Source organism: Puma concolor, chromosome D3, assembly GCF_028749965.1.
Source record: "Puma concolor isolate L17-30 chromosome D3, mPumCon1.1.hap2, whole genome shotgun sequence".
Classification (NCBI taxonomy): domain Eukaryota; kingdom Metazoa; phylum Chordata; class Mammalia; order Carnivora; family Felidae; genus Puma; species Puma concolor.
Genome location: NC_141678.1, coordinates 37110251 through 37129359, shown reverse-complemented (window position 1 = coordinate 37129359; position 19109 = coordinate 37110251). Strand labels below are relative to the sequence as shown.

Below are 19109 nucleotides of genomic sequence, written 5' to 3'. Positions count from 1 at the left end.
GGTGGCTTAGACAACAGAAGTTTATTTTCTCATCATTCTGGAGGCTACAAGTCTCAGGTCAAGATGTCAGCAGGATTGGTTGCTTTGGAGGCCTTTGTCCTTGGCTTGCAGATGGCTGTCTCTTTCTTGTGTCCTCACATGGCCCTGTCTCCAAATACAGGCACATCTGAGGTACGTGGGGTTAGGACTTCACTATTTGAAATTTGAGAGAACACAGTTCAGCCCACGATGCCAGTAATTAACTATATACTCAGAGGTATAAGTTAACTTTTAATTCAGGAAAGTGTTGAGGGAGGGACGAAGGGAGAGAAAGAGGGGAGAGAGAGAGGGGGAGATATTGATTGATTGATTCATTGATTCATTGATTCATTGATTCATTGGTTGACTGGCTTGCTCCAGGGAGACTCTCTACCCTCTTCAAGGACAATAGGCACCCTGTCCAACCCCACTAAGACAGCCTCAGTGGCTGTTCAAACATGTAACGTGTGCCCTACTAAACCCAGACGCCCATAGTGAAACAGATGACTGCAGAGCATCTCTGGTTGAAATGAGCATGGGGGGGTTCCTGGGCCCCTTCACTCTCTCCTCCCTGAGTCACCTCTGACAAGCACTGTGCAGAAACCCTTGGCCCAGAGGACTGCAGGTGCCCAGGTTCTTCCCTTTACTTTTTCACAACTGCACAATTCGTCAAAGTTTGAAATGGGCGTGCATGATATTATCCAACGATCCTTCGCCTTGGAAACATAACTCCAGCCACTAGCATTCATGAAGCTCACTGTCACTCTGAAGGGGTCCGGACGGGTTTCCGAGACCATGCACACAGTCTGGCACTTGCACGGCCTGCTTTATTTTTCCACTTTGCTTCTTTTTGGGGATGGGCTGCTTTATCGCCGGCTGAGCTTTGATACCCAAGAAAAGCTGTGAGGGAGAAGTTAGATGCAGCCTCCCTGTGACCTCTTTGCACACACCAGGCCAATAAAACTCGGGCCGAATGACAGTGACAGCTGCCTTGTGGCATTCAGAGGGAATCGAGCGGTTCAGTTCCGCAGTCTCAGGGACAAGTATATCATTACAGCCCGGGTGCTCAGAGAGAAGCCACCTAAACCCACCCTCGGGGACAGGCCACGGCGGGGCGTCTCGGGCATCTGCGAGGCCCCAGCGAGACCCCTCTGTGGGCTCCCTGCCTGCGACAGCTCGGCTTTTGGCAGCTGGGGGACACAATCCCAGCCTTGGGGCATCAGAGGCCAGGGGGCAAAAAGGAAGGAGATGGGGGCCAAGCCGTCAAGTGCTCGCTGCAAGGACAAGGGCCCCAGGAGGATGGTGTTCCCACGTGGGAGGCAGCAATTCTCCCCATGGGACGACACCCTCCTCTCGGGGAAGGACCCCCGGTCTCTGCTGAAGCGGGGCATGCGCCACGTCAGCTTCAGCCTGGTCACCAAGGGAATGACAGACATCCCCGACTTTCTGTGGGGCTTGTCTGAGGTGCAGAAACTCAATCTGTCTCACAACCAGCTCAGGGCTCTCCCGCCCGAGGTGGGGAAGCTGAGTCGCCTGGTGGTCCTGAACTTATGCGGGAACCGCCTGCGGAGCCTGCCTCGAGAAATCGGCCTCCTCAAGAGCCTGAAGGTCCTGTTCGTGAACATGAACTGCCTGACCGAGCTGCCGGCCGAGCTGAGCGCCTGCAGGAGCCTGGAGGTCCTGAGCCTGTCGCACAACTGCCTCTCCCAGCTCCCCGCCAGCTTCGCTGACCTCTCCAGGCTGAGGAAGCTGAACCTCAGCAACAACTATTTTGCTCACATCCCCCTCTGCGTGTTTGCACTCAAGGAGCTGGATTTCCTGCACGTGGGCTCCAATCGCCTGGAAAACATCGCCGAGAGCATCCAGTGCCTGGTGGGCCTGCAAATCTTCATCGCAGAGAGCAACAACATCCACGCCTTCCCGCGCTCGCTCTGCCTGCTCACCAGCCTGGAGCTGCTGAACCTGAACAACAATGACATCCAGACCCTCCCGGACGAGCTCTACCTGCTGTGGAGGCTGGGGCGGATTGCCTGGAATCCCATGGACAAAGGGCTCCACATCTCGCACAACCCGCTATCCAAGCCTCTGCCGGAGCTGGTGGAGGGGGGCCTGGAGATGCTCTGCAGTTATCTGAAAGACAAAAAGCACAGCTGACTGGGCCCCGGGGGCACGGCCGGCCGTCAGCGCTCGGACACCTGTCAGCTGGGTACTTCTCCGGGCTCAGCTTTCTCCTCTTACTGCTCACGTTGGTCGAAAGGCATTGCACGGCCGTTCTATGGAGGTGTGTGCTTTGCCCTGTGCATGTGCCTAAGGAGCCCCATGATGGCGTGTTCATCCCATCCTGAACCTAAGTGGAAACAGGCCTTTGGTTTTCTCCAAGGAGAAACCACTCTGATTCTCCTGAGGAGCAGTGGCACTCAGTCCTTGGAATAGTAGACGGCAGGTCTGATTCAACGGAATTCAGAAGTCAGATATTTGCTAAGTATGTGCTGTGGGCCAAGTGTGGCATGAGACGTTGACACCATTTGGTTTCAACCCTTGAACTGGCGTCCTGCAGCCAGGGAACAGCAGCAAGGCACACTGGTGCGTCAGCCTTGATCAAGCGTTACGGGGGACCAAAGAGGCAGCTGGAGCCCCGCTCTCCTGCCAATGACGGGGTCGGGCAGAGCTTTCCCCGCGCCTTCTAGGGGGAAACAGCATAAGAAATGTGTCTCTCAAATGATTGTAGAGTAACAGTCAAGCTGCTCATGTTCACGTCTGCTGGTGAGTGACAGGAATAGCGCGATGGCTTTCAGATAATAAATACAAAACCAATTTTAACGTACAGTTTTAACCTTCTTTCCCAGTCCCCCGGCAGCCACTGTCGTATCCCTGAGCTTTTGTAGAGATGCCAGCCGATGGTTAACTTATCCAATTCTACTTTCTCTTCTCCTCCCTTATTAGATTTGCCCCCTCAGGGCTGAGCTAATGACTGGGGGTGGGGGGGTGGGGGGGGGAATGGCCAGACGGCATCAAGGAGGGGGTAAATCATAGGAAAAGTCACACACACAAGTCATTACACTCTTCACATTCATAGGAGGGTAATATTGGCCACTTAGCTTTTACATGCGACTTAAAAAATTGAGTTTGGCGACGCATAAAAGCTCTTTGGACAAAAAGCTCTTGTACAAATATTAAGTATGTTTTGCTTCCAATTCTAAGAGTACACAGCTGTTAGTTAAAGACAGACATTAGGATGAACAATTACAGAATTCCTGCCCCAAGGGTCATTGGATCTTACTGCTGTCACAGCACCCCAGAGCCCCCTGAGACATTACTGTTTATTCAGAGTTAAAGAAATTCCAATGAAAAGGTGGTAGTGAAGAAAGTATGGTCCCTTCCGATCGGTGGAGAGCCAACAGCTCAAGTTTCGGGCCGATTTGTCTACAGAACATCGCACACAATATCGAGACTTAGGATTTGGGGTTGCTGCCAAGACTTGTCTGACTTCTTAATACCCTTAGTTTAATTTAGTTAAAATTGTACATATTTTTTAAAACTTTTAATTAATTTATTTATTTTGAGAGACACGGAGACAGAGAGGGAAAGCATGCACGAGGAGGGGAGGGGCAGAGAGAGAGGGAGAGACAGAGAATCACAAGCAGGCTCCTTGCTGTCAGCACAGAGCTTGATGCGGGGCCCGAACTCCCAAACCGTGAGATCATGACCTGAGCCAAAACTAAGAATTGGACACTTGAGCGACTGAGCCACACAGGCGCCGCAGTTAAGCTTCTGTTTCTTAGCACTTTCTGTAGGCTGCACACTGGGCTGGGAGTTCGAGAGGACTTTTTCTACCAAGGAGCTCAGGATCTGGTGAAACAGACAGACCCATGTGAGTTTCTACAACGTGCGGCAGATTGTGAGCCCTGCTGAACGGATACGAAAGCAAAGGCCACAGTAAGGTTGACATACTGGATGGTGTAGGCTAGACTGAGCGCCGAAGCCTCAGTAACCAAAGAACGGTGACCAAAGGACCTGACTGGGATGAGCCAGGCACACCCTCCGTTCACTGCAGTCATCTCGGCCCAATCCCGTCCCCCATCCCCCACCTGGGAAAGAGTGGCAAAGCGCTGGGGCAGCTGGTAGTACCCTCTCAGGTCCTGAGCTTAGGCAGGTTTAGTGTGGAGCTGCTCAAAGGGAGTCCACAGAATTTATTCATAGGAAAAGTGATTTTCCCAATAGACTCCAAAGTCAATTTTCCCATCCATAAAAAGGGAAGCCAGCTCCCGCGGTTATCATCAGATACCGTAGTTCCATTAGCACATTTGTGCATGAGCTCCTCTGCTGAGCCACTGCAAACAGATCTTACCCATGTCACTGGGAGGCAGCTGAAGAGGTCCTCTCTAAACTCCCCCTCCTGCAGCACCGAGATCTGAGTGTCCCTGCCAGGCACACACAGGCGCACTCCGGTAGCCTCGCCCACATTAGCTTGCCGAGCCAAGGCTATTTAAAGACTTCAGTGGAATTCTTCCTTGACCTCATGACTCAGTGGGACATTGTGGGGCGAGCCTTCCTCCACAGGGCAGAGCTGGGCAGATCGCTCACTGAAGCTCTTTGGCTGGAGCACAGACAGCTGTCAGACAAACACCCGCAGGTGCCAGGATCACGGCCGTTGCTGTCGGCTGCTGCAGAACCACAGGCTCCCACTGAATCCGCACGACCTTGCATTGGGAAGGGAGGCAGGCCGGGACAGCGGCTCCGCGCTTTTCCTGCTGAACCATCCTTTTATTTCCTTTCCTTGCTTTTTCGGTCACTTGATCCCACGGTAACTCTACTCCAGGGAGAGAACGGAACCCTATTTTGAAGGTGACCCAAGAGCTGATTACACCTTCTTAGAAAAACCTGGTATCGATTTGGTTGCCAGCTGTCATTGGTACCTTTCACAAGTATAGTAGCAAGGAGCTTTTGGGTTTTTGGTTTTTTGTTAACTCTCCGGGGGAGCATGAGGGGAGCATGAGGAAATCATGAAAGTCAGAGTAGTTGCCCAACACGCTTTAGGTATTGATTCTTTGTGAATGCTCCTTTTTATTGATAAAGGGGAGTGCTGAGCAGAAAAACCTGGTGAACGCACTTAGTTATTCAAAGCACTAACGTGGAGGGAATTTCATACAACCTTCAGTGTCTTTGCTGTCAAATTCTGCAGTTTGCTGACTGACTGTGAAAACTTCTTGCTTATCTTTTGTAGTTCTAATATTGCCACATTCAAATAACTCCCAGGTATTTCTAAGGCTTCGGCAATCAAAGCACTGAGGACAGCTGCACCGGCTGCAAAGTGTGTTTAGCCAAAGAATACGCACTAATTGGGTGCTTGATGTGGGGCGCTGGCGGCTCGCATTCCCGATGATATTGTGGTTTTCATGTCACTTGGCTCTCGGTACGGTGCGATCTCATTGGTGTGTTCAGAAACACCTTTTGACGCTGGTACAGACGACAAGCATACAATTAAGAAAAAATCCTATGTTCACGCGAAAGTAAGACGACTTTGAAAAGACACATCTGTTGGAGGAATAATACTGCTAAATGCAGAAAACAGCTGCATATTCGAAGGAAAAATGAAGCCATTTTTCAGCTTGTTGACTTAATAAATGGTTAATAGAAGAAATGTGCTCCATTCTTGGGCTTTAGTTAATAGACTGCCTTTTCTGTAGTCACCTAAGATAGAGTGACTTTGGAACGATGCACCTGTATTGCACAATGAAGTTGGGCTGGCCTTGGAAAGGGAAGGAGGGAATGCTGTTATTATTTGCAGGGACACATCAGCGTATACCCCTTTCTTGCGGTAATGGATTATTGCCTTTTAAGATTCCATTTCATATGCCTCAAAGCACATACTGAATATGCATTTTGGTAGCTATGCATTAAAAACAGAGGAAATTTAAAGGACTGTGGGCTGGGTCACTGGAAAACACAGGCGGGTATCAGCATCCTGAGATTACCAGGTGCATGAGGCTGGGCTGGGGTGTTTCTCTTCAGTAATATAAACGGGCTAGGGAGACTATGGACTGAGATTCTGTTACAAATGATGAGCAATAGTTCAGAAAATGGTCTCAAAACTTAAAAAAGGCAGAAATTCAACCTACTAGATTGAACTAACATGAAGGTCCTACTCGATTGTTCCATCAGTATCTACTTAAGTATCTATGTGTGCTCTATCTTATTACATCACCAAAGAATTATTTTCAGTACTGTGTAAGAAACAACATACCGAGCCTACACGGAATGTGCAACTAAGTAGCAGTACCCAGTAATTGTGATTCAGCCAAGAACACCTAAATACAACACCTTCATATATTTTAAGAAAACAAAATAAAATTCAGAAAACATGAAAGCTTATTATAAACAATAATGGGAACAATCTTGACCTTGTTGAGAAAAGAACTTTTACAAGTGTTCCTTTTAAAGTTACCTGTCAAGTTATGCGTTGAATCCAAAGCATTACTAATTAAAAAAAAAAAAAAAAAAAAAAAAAAAAGACAGCATAGTAATAAAAGGGAAGCAGAGAGGGCTCATAATGAATTTGTAAGAGCTTGGGCGTCATTAGGCAAACATCACTGAAAGCTATTAGCATGAAGCTTGCTATGCAGATTTTTAAAGTAGTGTCAAAGGAATCTACTTGCAAGGAGAGAGCTTATTTTCTGCGGCTTCTGGACTCACTCCTTATTTCAGCACAAGACAGAAAATTAAAAAAAATGAACTGGAGTCCATCCCCAAAGTGTCAAAGTATTTCCTGATGTTCTGGAGAGAAACATACACTGTGAAAACCACAAGACTGTTGGCTTCCATCGTACAAGATGGAGCTGCCAACGGCACATTGTATCATCGTCCATGTTCTTTGATCTCTGGAGTGTCCCAGAAGCCAGTGTGCTGGGACATGCCACTTGGGAGAAGCCTGTGTCCTTCTGTCTCCTGAATGTTACGCTGATCACTCTTACGCACGCACCCGGGGAGAGGTCCTGAAGGGGGATAGGCAAAACTCTGCACTGAAAGTTGGACGTGTCAATTGCATGGCATTTACTGAGCATCTCTGTGTCCTAAGACTGTGCAGGTGTTGGGGATGTGAGAAGGGAACAAGATCCCCACCCTCCAGGGACTCCCATGTCCAGGGGCTCAGAAGATGAGGCTGAGCTAAATAAACAGCTAAATCCTGGGAGGACCGTTTCCTTAATAGGTGCGTAAGTGAGCGCAAAGGCATGTGGGTGAGATTATAGGAGGGGCAGAGGTGTGATGTGATTGATCCAGTGTTTTGTTTTGCTTTTTCTTGATAGAAAATTTGTGAATCTCACAATCCCAGAGAGGTCTGCTTTGTAACCCCTTTGTGGCATATTTTTCTCTACCCGAATCTAAGATGTGGGGCAGCCACACGGCAGGAGAGAGGGCAAATCATGAGAATGGCAGCACCATGTGCCATGGGTTCCAGAGATACTCCCAGGCCTCTCCCTGACTTCATTATGGGAAAAAGTCTTTCCTGAGGGTTCTGGAAGGACCCAGGTTGGCAGTGGTCCTCAACACGGATTACTCATCAGAAGCCCCCATGGGACTTCAAAAAAGAAAGCCTCAATTTTAGAGATTCTGATATAGGTGGCTTAAGTGGGGCCTGAGTTTCTTATTCTTTTTAAAGCTCAGTAGATAATTCTGTCCCTGACTCTATGCTGAGAAATGCTGATATAGGCTCTTACCTACACAGGGTGATGTGGGCCTGTTAAGCCAATCGTGGAGCCTACCCACGGAAAGAGGCCAGTAAGAGGTGAGAGATCTCTGAACCTGGCGGGAAGCCATGCTGGTGCACTGTGATGGGATTCATCTGGGTACTTGTTAAACATTTAGAATCCCAGGTCCCTTTGGTATGCCTTCAGATTCAGGGGGTCTAGGGCAGGGCCTGCCGGGTGTGGGTCTGACAAGCACTCTAGGTGATTCCTCTCACATGGCAGACTGGAGAAAGCCTGGGCTAGCAGAACATGCCCCACTGGAAAATGGGAAAAGTTCTGTGATTCCAGACTCAGCTAGGACTTGGGCACTGCTGATTTTCCTGACTGACTCTGCCACCAGACTTTGCACTCTTTGCTGACTCTGATCTTTGCATCCGGGATATAGAAGATACTTGATAATGGTGTATCGCATGAATTAATGAGTGAAAAAGAAAGTGAACCAGGTACACACAGACGATTTGACTTCTCTGGGCCTCAGTTTTCTATAGAGTGAAACAGTTAAATTTATTTTAAAGTGAATCACTTTAAGCTTCCTTCAGTTTTAAAATTCTGATTGTATTTTTTTTTTTTTTTTTGCTTTGTCTTCCCTCATCTAATGCCTCAGTGAATAGATGGCCAAGCTTATTATCATTGTGCAGCACCATAGAAAATACCATTTAATTCTGATTCTAGTTTGCAGACCTCTGAACTGTCTGGATTCCATCTCTAATTTTTATTGGATTGGAGGTCAGAACAAATAGTTCTGTTTGGCTTTGTCGTTTGGTTGATTTAAAATTCCTCCTGTTTTTCTGGAAGACAAAACTATCTGTTTTCCATTAAAAAAAAAAAAAAAAAGGTCATCAGATCTGATTCAGTAACATGATTTGGGCACCTAGCTGAAATCTTTCCTCTTTGAAAAAAAAAAAGCGTATGTGTTCCAAAGTGTGAGTTGAACTCCTGTGACAAAATTCATGCTTCTTCCACAGCACTTCTCTGTCCACACATGTAGATGAGTTGAACTTGAAATTTGGTATACATTTTCAAAAGCAACTTCTGCAAATGAACCCATATAAGGCTGCAAGATAGCTCTCCCCTAGGTTTCTCTGATTCTTGGTAATGGTCCTCTCTCTGCTTCTGCTGCTTTGGTCAAAGCAACAAATTGATAATATCTATATTGTGGAAATTGGAAATTAACAACCGGAATTTATTTTGGACTAACCTTCCTTGTAAGATGGTAAGTTACGATTACGTTTGATAAGAATTCTTAAATAATTTTGTTGCCATATGTACTTAGAGACTTCAAAGCATAGTTCTGGTATTATTCTCCTGGGCCAACATAGAGAAGACAAGGCTGGGGAATGTTTTCCTTCTGGAAATCACAGAAATACTCTAAACAAAGAATCTAGCCAAGAGGGATACAAGTCTTCATTATGTTTTCTTATTTTATACTTTCTTATTGTCATGATTTAAAATGTCTACTATAAATAACTAGAAATCTGTTTAATCTCCCAGAAATGTATATAATATGTTTGTTATAGAAAACTTTCATTGTTCATCTGACCATGTAATACACTGGCTCTAGAAAATTGAGTTTAATCACTTAGTTTGTAAATGACCTTTCCAGGCTGTTATTATTAATTCACTACTGCAAATAGCATTTTAGTTGACCCTCTCCTGTGGCTGAAAGAGGAAACTACGCTTCTGATTGGTCAGAATGAACAGATGCAGGAGAGCCTGGGTGTCTCAGTCAGTTGAGCATCTCACTTTGACTCATGTCTCATGAGTTCAAGTCCCGCATCAAGCTCTCTGCTGTCAGCATAGAGCCCGCTTCAGATCTTCTGTCCCCCTCTCTCTCTGCCTCTCCCCTGCTTGTGCTCTCTCAAAAATAAATAAACAGTTAAAACAAATAATGAACAGATGCATTTTTTATGCCACATGAGGCCGGGTCCTTCATAGTCATCATCCATTGTGCAAAGACCAAGGATGAATTTGATGAAACCACAAGGCGTATGTGCAGTAAAGTGTTGACTCAGCAGGTGTCGGGTGTTCAAACTCTGCACATTTCAAAGAAAAGCCTGGCCTTTGACCAAGTCCTGGGAAATAACCTCTAAGCCCTTGCAGTCCCCTGTTCCGATGAGTGTCTTTGTGTGTATCTGGGCCACACCAGATAGTCTACGCTCACAGTATGATTTACGGTGCCGTCCTTGGTGACATGGTGTCAGTGTAACCTCTGGAGCGGCCAGAGACAGAGGAGCTAAGTCAGCCACAGGGGAGCTCCTCGCCTACATGACAACTCCCACTAAAAATCAAGCAGTCACCAAGGCTCAGGTGAGCTCTCCTGGTTGCAGATGCTCTGTCCATGTCACACACCATTGCCAGGAGAAGTAAAGCACTGTCAAACAACTCCATTGGAGAGGACAGCGGGGAGCTTGTGCCTGGTCTCTCCTGGACTCTGCCGTATGCTTCCTTGTCTTGGTTGATCACAGGTCAAAATCATAACCATGAGTGTGGCAGGTACATCTCTCTGGCAGAGAACTCACTTCTTTGATTGTTCTCTCTTTTTATGGGGAAATCTTGAGCACAATCATCAGACTGCTGTGGTGCCTGCGGTTGTCTAAGAAAGCTAGCAGGAGTTGTCTAAGAAAGCTAGCCACAGAGCACCAAAAATCCTTGCCCATCATGGATTTTCCACAAGGATGAACCTCACCAGTCCCAGGGAAGACAGAATAGCATACCATTCCCTCCTCCAGAAAAAGGTCCCACTAACTCATTGTCCGGGCCAGCCGGAGGGAGCTCCCACATAATTTTTAAACATTCTTGCTCCTCAAACAACTCATTGTCAAGATATTAGGCATATCACAATATCCTCGCAAGTGGAATAATGCTACTGTGTTAGGAGGTCATTTGTAGGTCGATCTCAGTTATCCAGCATAGAGCTGAGATCCCAGAGTTAATATCAGACATTTTATTCATTTATTCATAGGTGAGAGCTTTAACCATCAGATAATGAATGAGTGCATGCACGTGCACACTCACACACACATGCTATGTTAGACAATGATAAATGTATGGAGAAAGACAAAGCAGTGAGAAGGAATAGGGCTGGAGAGGTGTTTGTTAGCACAGTGTCAGGCAAGTTGCAGAGAAAATCGTGTTGGAACAGAGACTGTAGACAGTAAGGCAGGTGGGTATTTCAGGAGAAAATATCCCAGACAGGAGAGAAAGCATGTGGAAAGGAGAGTGTGCCCAGCGTGTCCATGAATGAAGTGGGGGCCAGGAGAACCCTGAGGTCATACTGCTGGACGGACGGCTCATGGAAGGCTTTAGCCCATTGGAAGATCTTCGGCTTTCGCTCTGAGTGAGGTGGGAAGCCATTGAAGGTTTTAAATGGAGAAACACATACTAACTTAACATTTTAGAGGCGTTACTTTGCTGGATTGAGAATACACCAAGGGGGAAGAGTACAGATTAATTTTAATTTTTTTAAACATGTGTTTATTGCTGAGAGAGCATGAGCAGGGGAGGGGCAGAGAGAGAGGGAGTCGCAAACTCTCTAGAGTCAGAACAAACAAAACTTAAAATTCATCTAATCTAAACTTCTTCCTCCGCACATCTTTTTTTTAAAACATTTCTTCATTTTTGAGAGAGAGAGAGAGAGAGAGAGACAGAATGAGCAGGGCAGGGGCAGAGAGAAAGGAGTCAAGGATCCAAGGTGGGTTCTGTGCTGACAGCAGAGAGCCTGATGCAGGGCTGGAACTCATGAACCTTGAAACCATGACCTGAGCTGACGTCAGACACTTAACTGAGCCACCTAGGCGCTCCTCCCCACGCATCTTTTAAGAAACATTTGTACTCAAACACACCCAGGACCTGGGGGCTCACCCATATGTATACAGTCCAGTCCATTGATTTCCTGATATGTTTCTCTTAAATACGATCCTTGCACCTTGTTCTCTATCTCAGTAAATGGCACCTCCATCCACGAGCAACCTGAGACTCATTCTACCCATGTGGCTCTCTTAATCCTCTTATCGAATCTACTAGCCAGTGCTGAGATTCCACCCCCGATCCCTTTGTCCAATATCTGCTACTATCCTTCTGTCCACGCTATCGTCACGCCTCATTCTGATCTCCCTCTCTCCTTCCCTTGGCCCCTTTTTCATCCATCCACCACTCAAGCACTAAGAGGGATAACTGGATCATGGTAGGCCCCTGCTTAGTCTTTTAATATGCATTTTCAATACAATCCAATCTCCTTAATATGATCTACAAGGCCCTGCAAACTTTAGCTCCAACTATTTCTTCAGACTCACTGCCTACCCCTCTATTCTCTCACGAATGGGCACCCATGCTGGCCTTCTTTAGCTCTGGAAAGTTCAAAACACCGCCTTATCTTAGGGCTTTCAAACACACTGTTCCCTCCCTGGGGAATGATCTTGCCTGGTTACTCACCCTTCAGATTTTAGCTCAAATACACTCAGAAAAGCTTTCTCTGCCCCTTTTCTTCATGATTTTTTCTTCATAGCGCTCACCACAATTGAAATTATGTGCATGTGTGTGTGCGATCACATGCACATATCACGTGTATATGTAATTACGTGTATATACGCCCTGATGTATAATGTATATAATATCTGTATATAGTATCTCCCACCTCAGGACAATGGGAAGCATATTTATCTCGTTTAATTGCTGTGTTACCCCACATACAACTTCCTTCCTGGCTCACACTAAGCACTTAGTACATTGTACAGAATGTATTCATGTGCAATTATTAGAAATCATTAATTTGGAAATTGTGCCTTAGTTGAAATTTGTTTTATCAACCAAATGGTGTATGTGTATCCCTGATTAGGAAGTGCCTTTTCGTATAAAACAAAGTTACGCTCATTAAAAAATATCATACTTGAGAAGTAAAAAATAAACATATGAAGTGCTCATCACTTATTTAGGTTAACTTTAACATTAGCAGTGCATGCATAATTAAACTCACAGTCACGAGTTAAATAAATAAATGATTAGCTTGGGGACAGAACGGCCACCATCGGCAGTATCATCTCTGTTACTGTTTGTTTGACAGAGGACATTATCCCGTTGCTGTAGTTTAGCTACATATGTTTTTTAGCTGGTGGTACGTGGAATAAATAATAATAAAGATTAAATATGATAATAACACAGCACAAGTTACGTTCATTGAGTACTTACCACAAGTCAGGTCTATTTAATTCTGACAAGATCTCTATCTATTGGTAAGTACTGTTATTACCCCATTTTACAGGATGGAGTCTTGGGAAGCAGAAATTACTTGTCAATCTAGTAATTGAAGGAGCCAGTCATTGACTCCAAGGGTGTCTGGTGCCAGTCACTTTGCTCATAACTATTGTACTATGTTGTGTCTCAGGTACCTTGCCCTGATCTCCCATCAGGATGGCATCGGGATTGTGACAGCAACGGACCCCCTTCCTCTGCACGTAAATATCTCCCCTTAACAGCACACACCAGGGTTCTTAATTCACAACTTTGTAAGGAAAGATTGAAGTGAAGAGAGCTATGCAGTTTACTGAAGGTTAAATTTAGCTTGTAACCTGGGTGTGTATTTAAGAAAGAGATCACTAATATTCGAGCATGTCCATGGTAGTTTCTGGTATTGCTATGAATTTCCCTAATATGGCTGTGCTGAGTCCTCGTTTAGGAACTGACCTACATTGAGTAACTACGGAGTGATGTATCTCTCCTGATTAATTCCTACAACAACCCTGTTAGTTGGTTACTTTCCATTAATGAGGGAAGTGGGGCGCAGAGTGTGCCCACGGTCATGTGTCAGAAGCGGCAAGCCTGGAGGAAGCTGCCTCTCCTAGCCTAGGCTGTGACTCTGTGAATGCTACCATAGGGAAGTGTCAAGATCCACTTGAACAGGAGGCGTCACTTAAGGCCATCAAGGCCATTTCCACCCTTGTGGAGAGAATTGGAAGTCACTGTGAGTCGAAGCCAGAGAAAGTAAGAGAAAGGAGGGTTGGGTGGGAGCAGAGGAAACCAGAGTCAGGCTGGACTTCACAAGCTTCCAGCACGGTGCCAGGGGTGGGTAAAGGTCTCTAAGGAGCCGGGACAGGCAGGCTGAACCCTGCCCGAGCTCATTCCCCAGCCATCCAGCCAGGAGCCTTTGGGGGCAATCTCCGTGTTGCTTCTGGGAAGCCACCCTCCTTTGACATTCTGTTTCCTCTTTTCTCACCTGCACTGTCCCTGCTGTCACTGTTAGAGAGGCCCCTTCTTGTAACAAAACCAGTGTGCTCCTCCAAGATAGCTGTTAACAGTTGTGCCCTCATGGCCAACCGTTAAATCCTCCAAGGACAGACTTTGCACTTCAGCCGTATGGAGCACATCCCCCCAGTCACATTTCTCCCGGCAATGATCTTTGAGTTCTGGTGGTCGATGTCCAAACTCGTACCACCCAGGAGTCAGGGTGTCTTCCCTGATGTGTGTCTTCCTCCCTAGGCTCCGGCGTGTCCACGCTCTTGTGACCACATTCCCAGACTTCCTCGGTATTTGCTGGGAAGTGAATTCTCATCTGGGGTGCACGCTGTCATTGTCCAGGCAGCCTGTCTCCTCTCCCCACAAGCATCTTCCATGTGACTCTTTGGGCTGAGGCTGGAAGCTGTCTCCCCAGGCTGAATGCCGACAGGGACAACGCTTCCAGACCTCACTCCAGGCTGGACAGAACGGTTAACTGCATGAAGCCTGCTGCATCCCCGAGCCGCAGAGCTCCAAACACACTGACCTATCCCGATACAAAGTCTGTCGTTTCCAATTCAAGCATTATGGAAGTATTTTACTGATTGCTTTTTCCAATAAATGAATACAAATATTTTTACACTCTGGTTTCAGTTGTAGCAAGTCTTACAATGTTTGGCTGTGAAAATCGAAGACAGTTTAAGGCATGTTTTAGACATCAACTCAGCCCTTCAATAATGCGTTCGATACCTCTAAAAGTGACAGCAAATCAAGGATGAAATGAAACAGTAAACAGAGCGAAGGCAGATTTCACATATGGTGGCAGCTCTGTCATTTCAAGCCTCAGACGGAACGCTGGATCAAAATGCCGAATGTGATGGATGATGCTCGCACGTCCCAGATGGGTTGCTTTGGCTGCTGACATAGAGCATGCTTTTTGCACTATGTGTTCTAAGTCAGAAGAAAAAAATATTAATGTAGGGCCAAGTTTAGTCTCATCCCATGGGGACCTCCGCGGCCTGGGATATTCTCGTGAGAGGTGCAAATCCAGGCATGCTTTTCCGTGCTCTGCCCCTCTCTGGGGGAGAACAACAGAGAACAGGAAAGAGGTCACAGCTCCACCGGGGCGCAGGGGCACAGGGGCGCCTGCCGCAAGCATCTCATGTGCTAGCCCCAACTCTCAGAGGCTGATTCTGCCCCTTCCTGCCTCCTAACAGCTGCGCTCAGCCATCTCAACCCCAAGGCACTGTCCTCTAGGGCTCGCCTCCATCCTGTTTCCTTAAGGTCTCCATGAGTTAGAGGTTCACTTCTCTGCGCACTGCTGTCTCCCCCGGTTCCATATCTGCCTCTGGTTTCCATTCAGACTCCTCTGAAGTTGTTTTGCTCTGCTGGGTGCTTTTTTTTTCTTTTTAGTGTTTATTTACTTTTGAGAGAGAGAGAGAGAGAGAGTGTGTGTGCATGCAAGCAGAGGACGGGCAGAGAGAGAGGGACAGAGGATCTGAAGCAGGCTCTGCCTTGACAGCAGTCAGCCTGTCGTGAGGCTCGAACTCATGAACCCTGAGATCATGACCTGAGCTGAAGTTAGATGCTCAATGACTGAGCCACCCGGGTGCCCCTGCTGGCTGCTTTTGTTGTCGAGGTCCAAGTTGGCCACTGCTTTCTCTGATCCCAGGACTCTCCCGGGGATCCCATTTCCTCTTTCCTGAGATGTCCATAGTTCTGGGATAATATGTCCCCACAGGCTGCACCTTTGAAATGCTGTTCTGGGATTCCTTGTTACGTGGTTGAAGGGGATTAGTGTCCCTCACTTCTTTTTCTCTTGCTGTGCTTCTAATTTCAAGAGTCGTGGGGTAGAACCACCTGTCTTCCACTATATTAATCAATATAGTTAGACAAAGCTAATCCCTCTACTGTACTGGGATATCACCCGGGGGTATCCCAGCCCCTCCAGGACTGACATCACAGCATTGCCTTAGCACAGTTGTAGGTACGAGCCTGTGAGATACACTTGTCAAAAGATGGCACCTAGTTGAGTGGCCAGATCCTTCTATGCCTTGTCTTGGTGACAGTAACTCTGTGGCATTGTGAACGCCATATGGCAATGTGTGAATTACCTGGCAGAGCCCCCTACTGCCTAAAATAGTTCTAGCACGTGGTCACCAGGGTCAGTTGCCACAGAGACTGTATTATAGGAGGGACTTTCCAAGTCCGTCAAAAAGCTGGAATTCCTACTCTGAGATGAAGTAAAGCATCTCCTCTTAATTCCTTTTAAACTAAATCAGGGTCAGTAAATTATGGCCTATGCATCACATCTAGCTCACCGCCTACTTGTGTAAATAAAGTTTTATTGGAACACAGCCCCACTTGTTCCTTTGTATATTGTCTCTGGCTGCATTCACCTTACAACAGCAGAGTTGAGTCGTCGCAATATAGACCTCTGGACTGTGCCATTGAGGTTTGTTCCTTTGGGAACACTGGACTCCCTCCATGTTGTGAATACATTCACAGGATGTGATCTTTACTTCAGTAGAATTCGGTTGCTACAGTAGTTGTGAAGAAGATTAATCTGTCCCAAAGAGACAGACATCCATCTATCAACTATCCAGCAGTGGCTTGAGGAAAGAAGCTAATCAACTTCTGAGTTTTCCATTTGCCTGCACTTCTAAGGTTAATAACCACGGTGCTCCAGAACTGGTGCTCTGAATTCTATACAGAACTGAGATGATCTTTTTCTACTGTCTATTTGGTCCTACAGGTGTATTTTCTTTTATCGTGCTTCCCTTTACTGTGCTGCACAGGTATTGCATATTTTTCTTTATAAACCGAAGGTTTGTGGCAACCCCACGTCGAGCAACTATATCAACACCAGTTTTCCAACAGCCTTTGCTCACTTCATGTCTCTGTGTCACACTTTTGAAATTCGCACAATATTTCAAAATTGCCATCATTATTATATTTGTTACGGTGCTCTGTGATCAGCGATCTGTGATGTTACTATTGTAATTGTTGGGGGTACCACGAACCACACCTATATAAGAACATGAACTTAAGGGTGCTTGGGTTGTTCAGTCAGTTGATTATCTGACTTCGGCTCAGGTCATGATCTCACGGTCTATGAGTTCGAGCCCCGTGTTGGGCTCCGTGCTGACAGCTCGGAGCCTAGAGCCTGCTTTGCATTCTGTGTTTCCCTCTCTCTCTCTCTGCCACTCCCCCACTCATGCTCTGTCTCTCTCTCTTTCTCTCTCTTTCAAAAATAAATAAACATTTAAAAAATAAAAATAATAATAATAAAAAGAACATGAACTTAATCAATAAATGTTATGTGTGTTCTGACTGCTCCACCGACCTGCTGGTTTCTGTTTCCCTCCCTCTCCTCAGGCCTCCCTATTCCCTAAGGCACAACAATATTGAAATTAGGCCAGTTAATAACCCTAAAATGGCCTCTACGTGTTCAAATAAGAGGAAGAGTCACACGGTCTCTCATTGTAAGTCAAAAGCTAGAAATGCTTGAGCTTAGGTGAGGAAGTCATGTCAAAAACTGAGAAAGGCTGAAAGCTAGGCCACTTGTGCCAAACAGTTCAATCAAGTTGTGAAGGCAAAGGAAAAGTTCTGGAAGGAAATTAAAAGTACTACTCCAGTGAACACATGAGTGATAAGGACGTGAAACAGACTTACTACTGATATGGATAAAGTTTGAGTGGCCTGGATAGAAACTCAAACCAGCCACAACATTCCCTTGAGCCAAAGGCTAATCCGGAGCAGCCCCTGACTCTCTTCAAGTCTGGGAAGGCTGAGAGAGGTGAGGAAACTGCAGAAGAAAAGTTGGAAGCTGCCAGAGGTTGGTTTGTGAGGATTAAGGAAAGAGGCTATTCACGTAACATCAAAGTACACGGGGAAGCAGCCAGTGCCGATGTAGAAGCTGCAGCAAATCATCCAGAAGGTCTGGCTTAGATCATTCATAAAGGTGGCTACACTCAACAACACATTTTCAGTGAGGAAGAAACAATCTTCTGTTGAAAGAAGATGCCATCTAGGACTTTCAGAGTTAGACAGGAGAGAGAAGTCAAATCCTGGCTTCAAAGCTTCAAAGGACAGGCTGAATGTCTTGTTAGTTGCTAATTCAGCTGGTGACTTTAAGTTGAAGTCAGTGCTCATTACCATTCTGGAAATCCTAGGGCCCTTAAGTATTATGCTAAATCTACTCTGCCTGTGCTCTCCAAACAGAACAACAGTGCCTGGATGACAGCACATTTGTTTACAGGATGGTTTACTGAATATTTTAAGCCCACTCTTGAGACCTACTGCTCAGGAAAAAAGATTCCTTTAAAAATGTTACTGTTCATTGACAGTGTACCTGGTCACCCAAGAGCTCTGATGGAGATGTTTGAGATGAATGTTTTCATGCCTGCGAACACAACATCTATTCTGCAGCCCACGGATCATTTTGGCTTTCAAGTCTTGTTATTTAAGAAACACATTCTGGGGGCTCCTGGGTGGCTCAGTCGGTTGAGCGTCCGACTTCGGCTCAGGTCACGATCTCACGGTCCGTGAGTTTGAGCCCTGAGTCAGGCTCTGGGCTGATGGCTCAGAGCCTGGAGCCTGCTTCCAATTCTGTGTCTCCCTCTCTCTCTGCCCCTCCCCTGTTCATGCTCTGTCTCTCTCTGTCTCAAAAATAAACATTTAAAAAAATTAAAAAAAAAAAAGAAACACATTCTGCAAGGCTATAACTGCCATAGACGGACTGCCTCTGATAGATCTGGGCAAAGTCAATTGAAAACATTCTGGAAAGAGTTCACCATTCTAGATGCCATTAAGAAGATTCATGGAAATCTTGGTTCATGGAAAGAGGTCAAAATATCAACATTGCCAGGAGTTTGGAAGAAGTTGATTCCAACTCTTATGGATGACCTTGAGGGCTTCAAGACTTCAGTAGAGGAAGTCACTGCAGATGTGGTAGAAATAGCAAGAGACCTAGCATTAGAAGTGGAGCCTGCAGATGGGACTCGCTGCTGTGATCTCGTGATAATACTCTAACACATACATGAGGAGCTGCTTCTGATGGGTGAGCAAGGAAAGTGGTTTCTTGTGATGGAAGCTACTCCTAGTAAAGCTGCTGTGAAGATTGTTGAAATGACAACA

General features: G+C 46.2%; 1 protein-coding gene and 1 long non-coding RNA gene across 2 annotated transcripts; one reads left to right on the top strand and one right to left on the bottom strand.

Moving 5' to 3' along the window:
* Positions 1-2: 2 nt before the first annotated feature.
* Positions 3-4580, bottom strand: LOC147575505 (uncharacterized). Its single transcript, XR_015242450.1, has 3 exons — positions 4367-4580; positions 2023-2148; positions 3-144 (listed from the first exon to the last, which is right to left on the bottom strand). It is a non-coding gene; the product is annotated as an uncharacterized LOC147575505 (long non-coding RNA).
* Positions 1020-16234, top strand: LRRC30 (leucine rich repeat containing 30). Its single transcript, XM_086682485.1, has 2 exons — positions 1020-2781; positions 7094-16234. The coding sequence occupies exon 1, from the start codon at positions 1267-1269 to the stop codon at positions 2170-2172; it is 906 nt and encodes a 301-aa protein (XP_086538611.1). The 5' UTR covers positions 1020-1266; the 3' UTR covers positions 2173-2781; positions 7094-16234.
* Positions 16235-19109: the final 2875 nt, after the last annotated feature.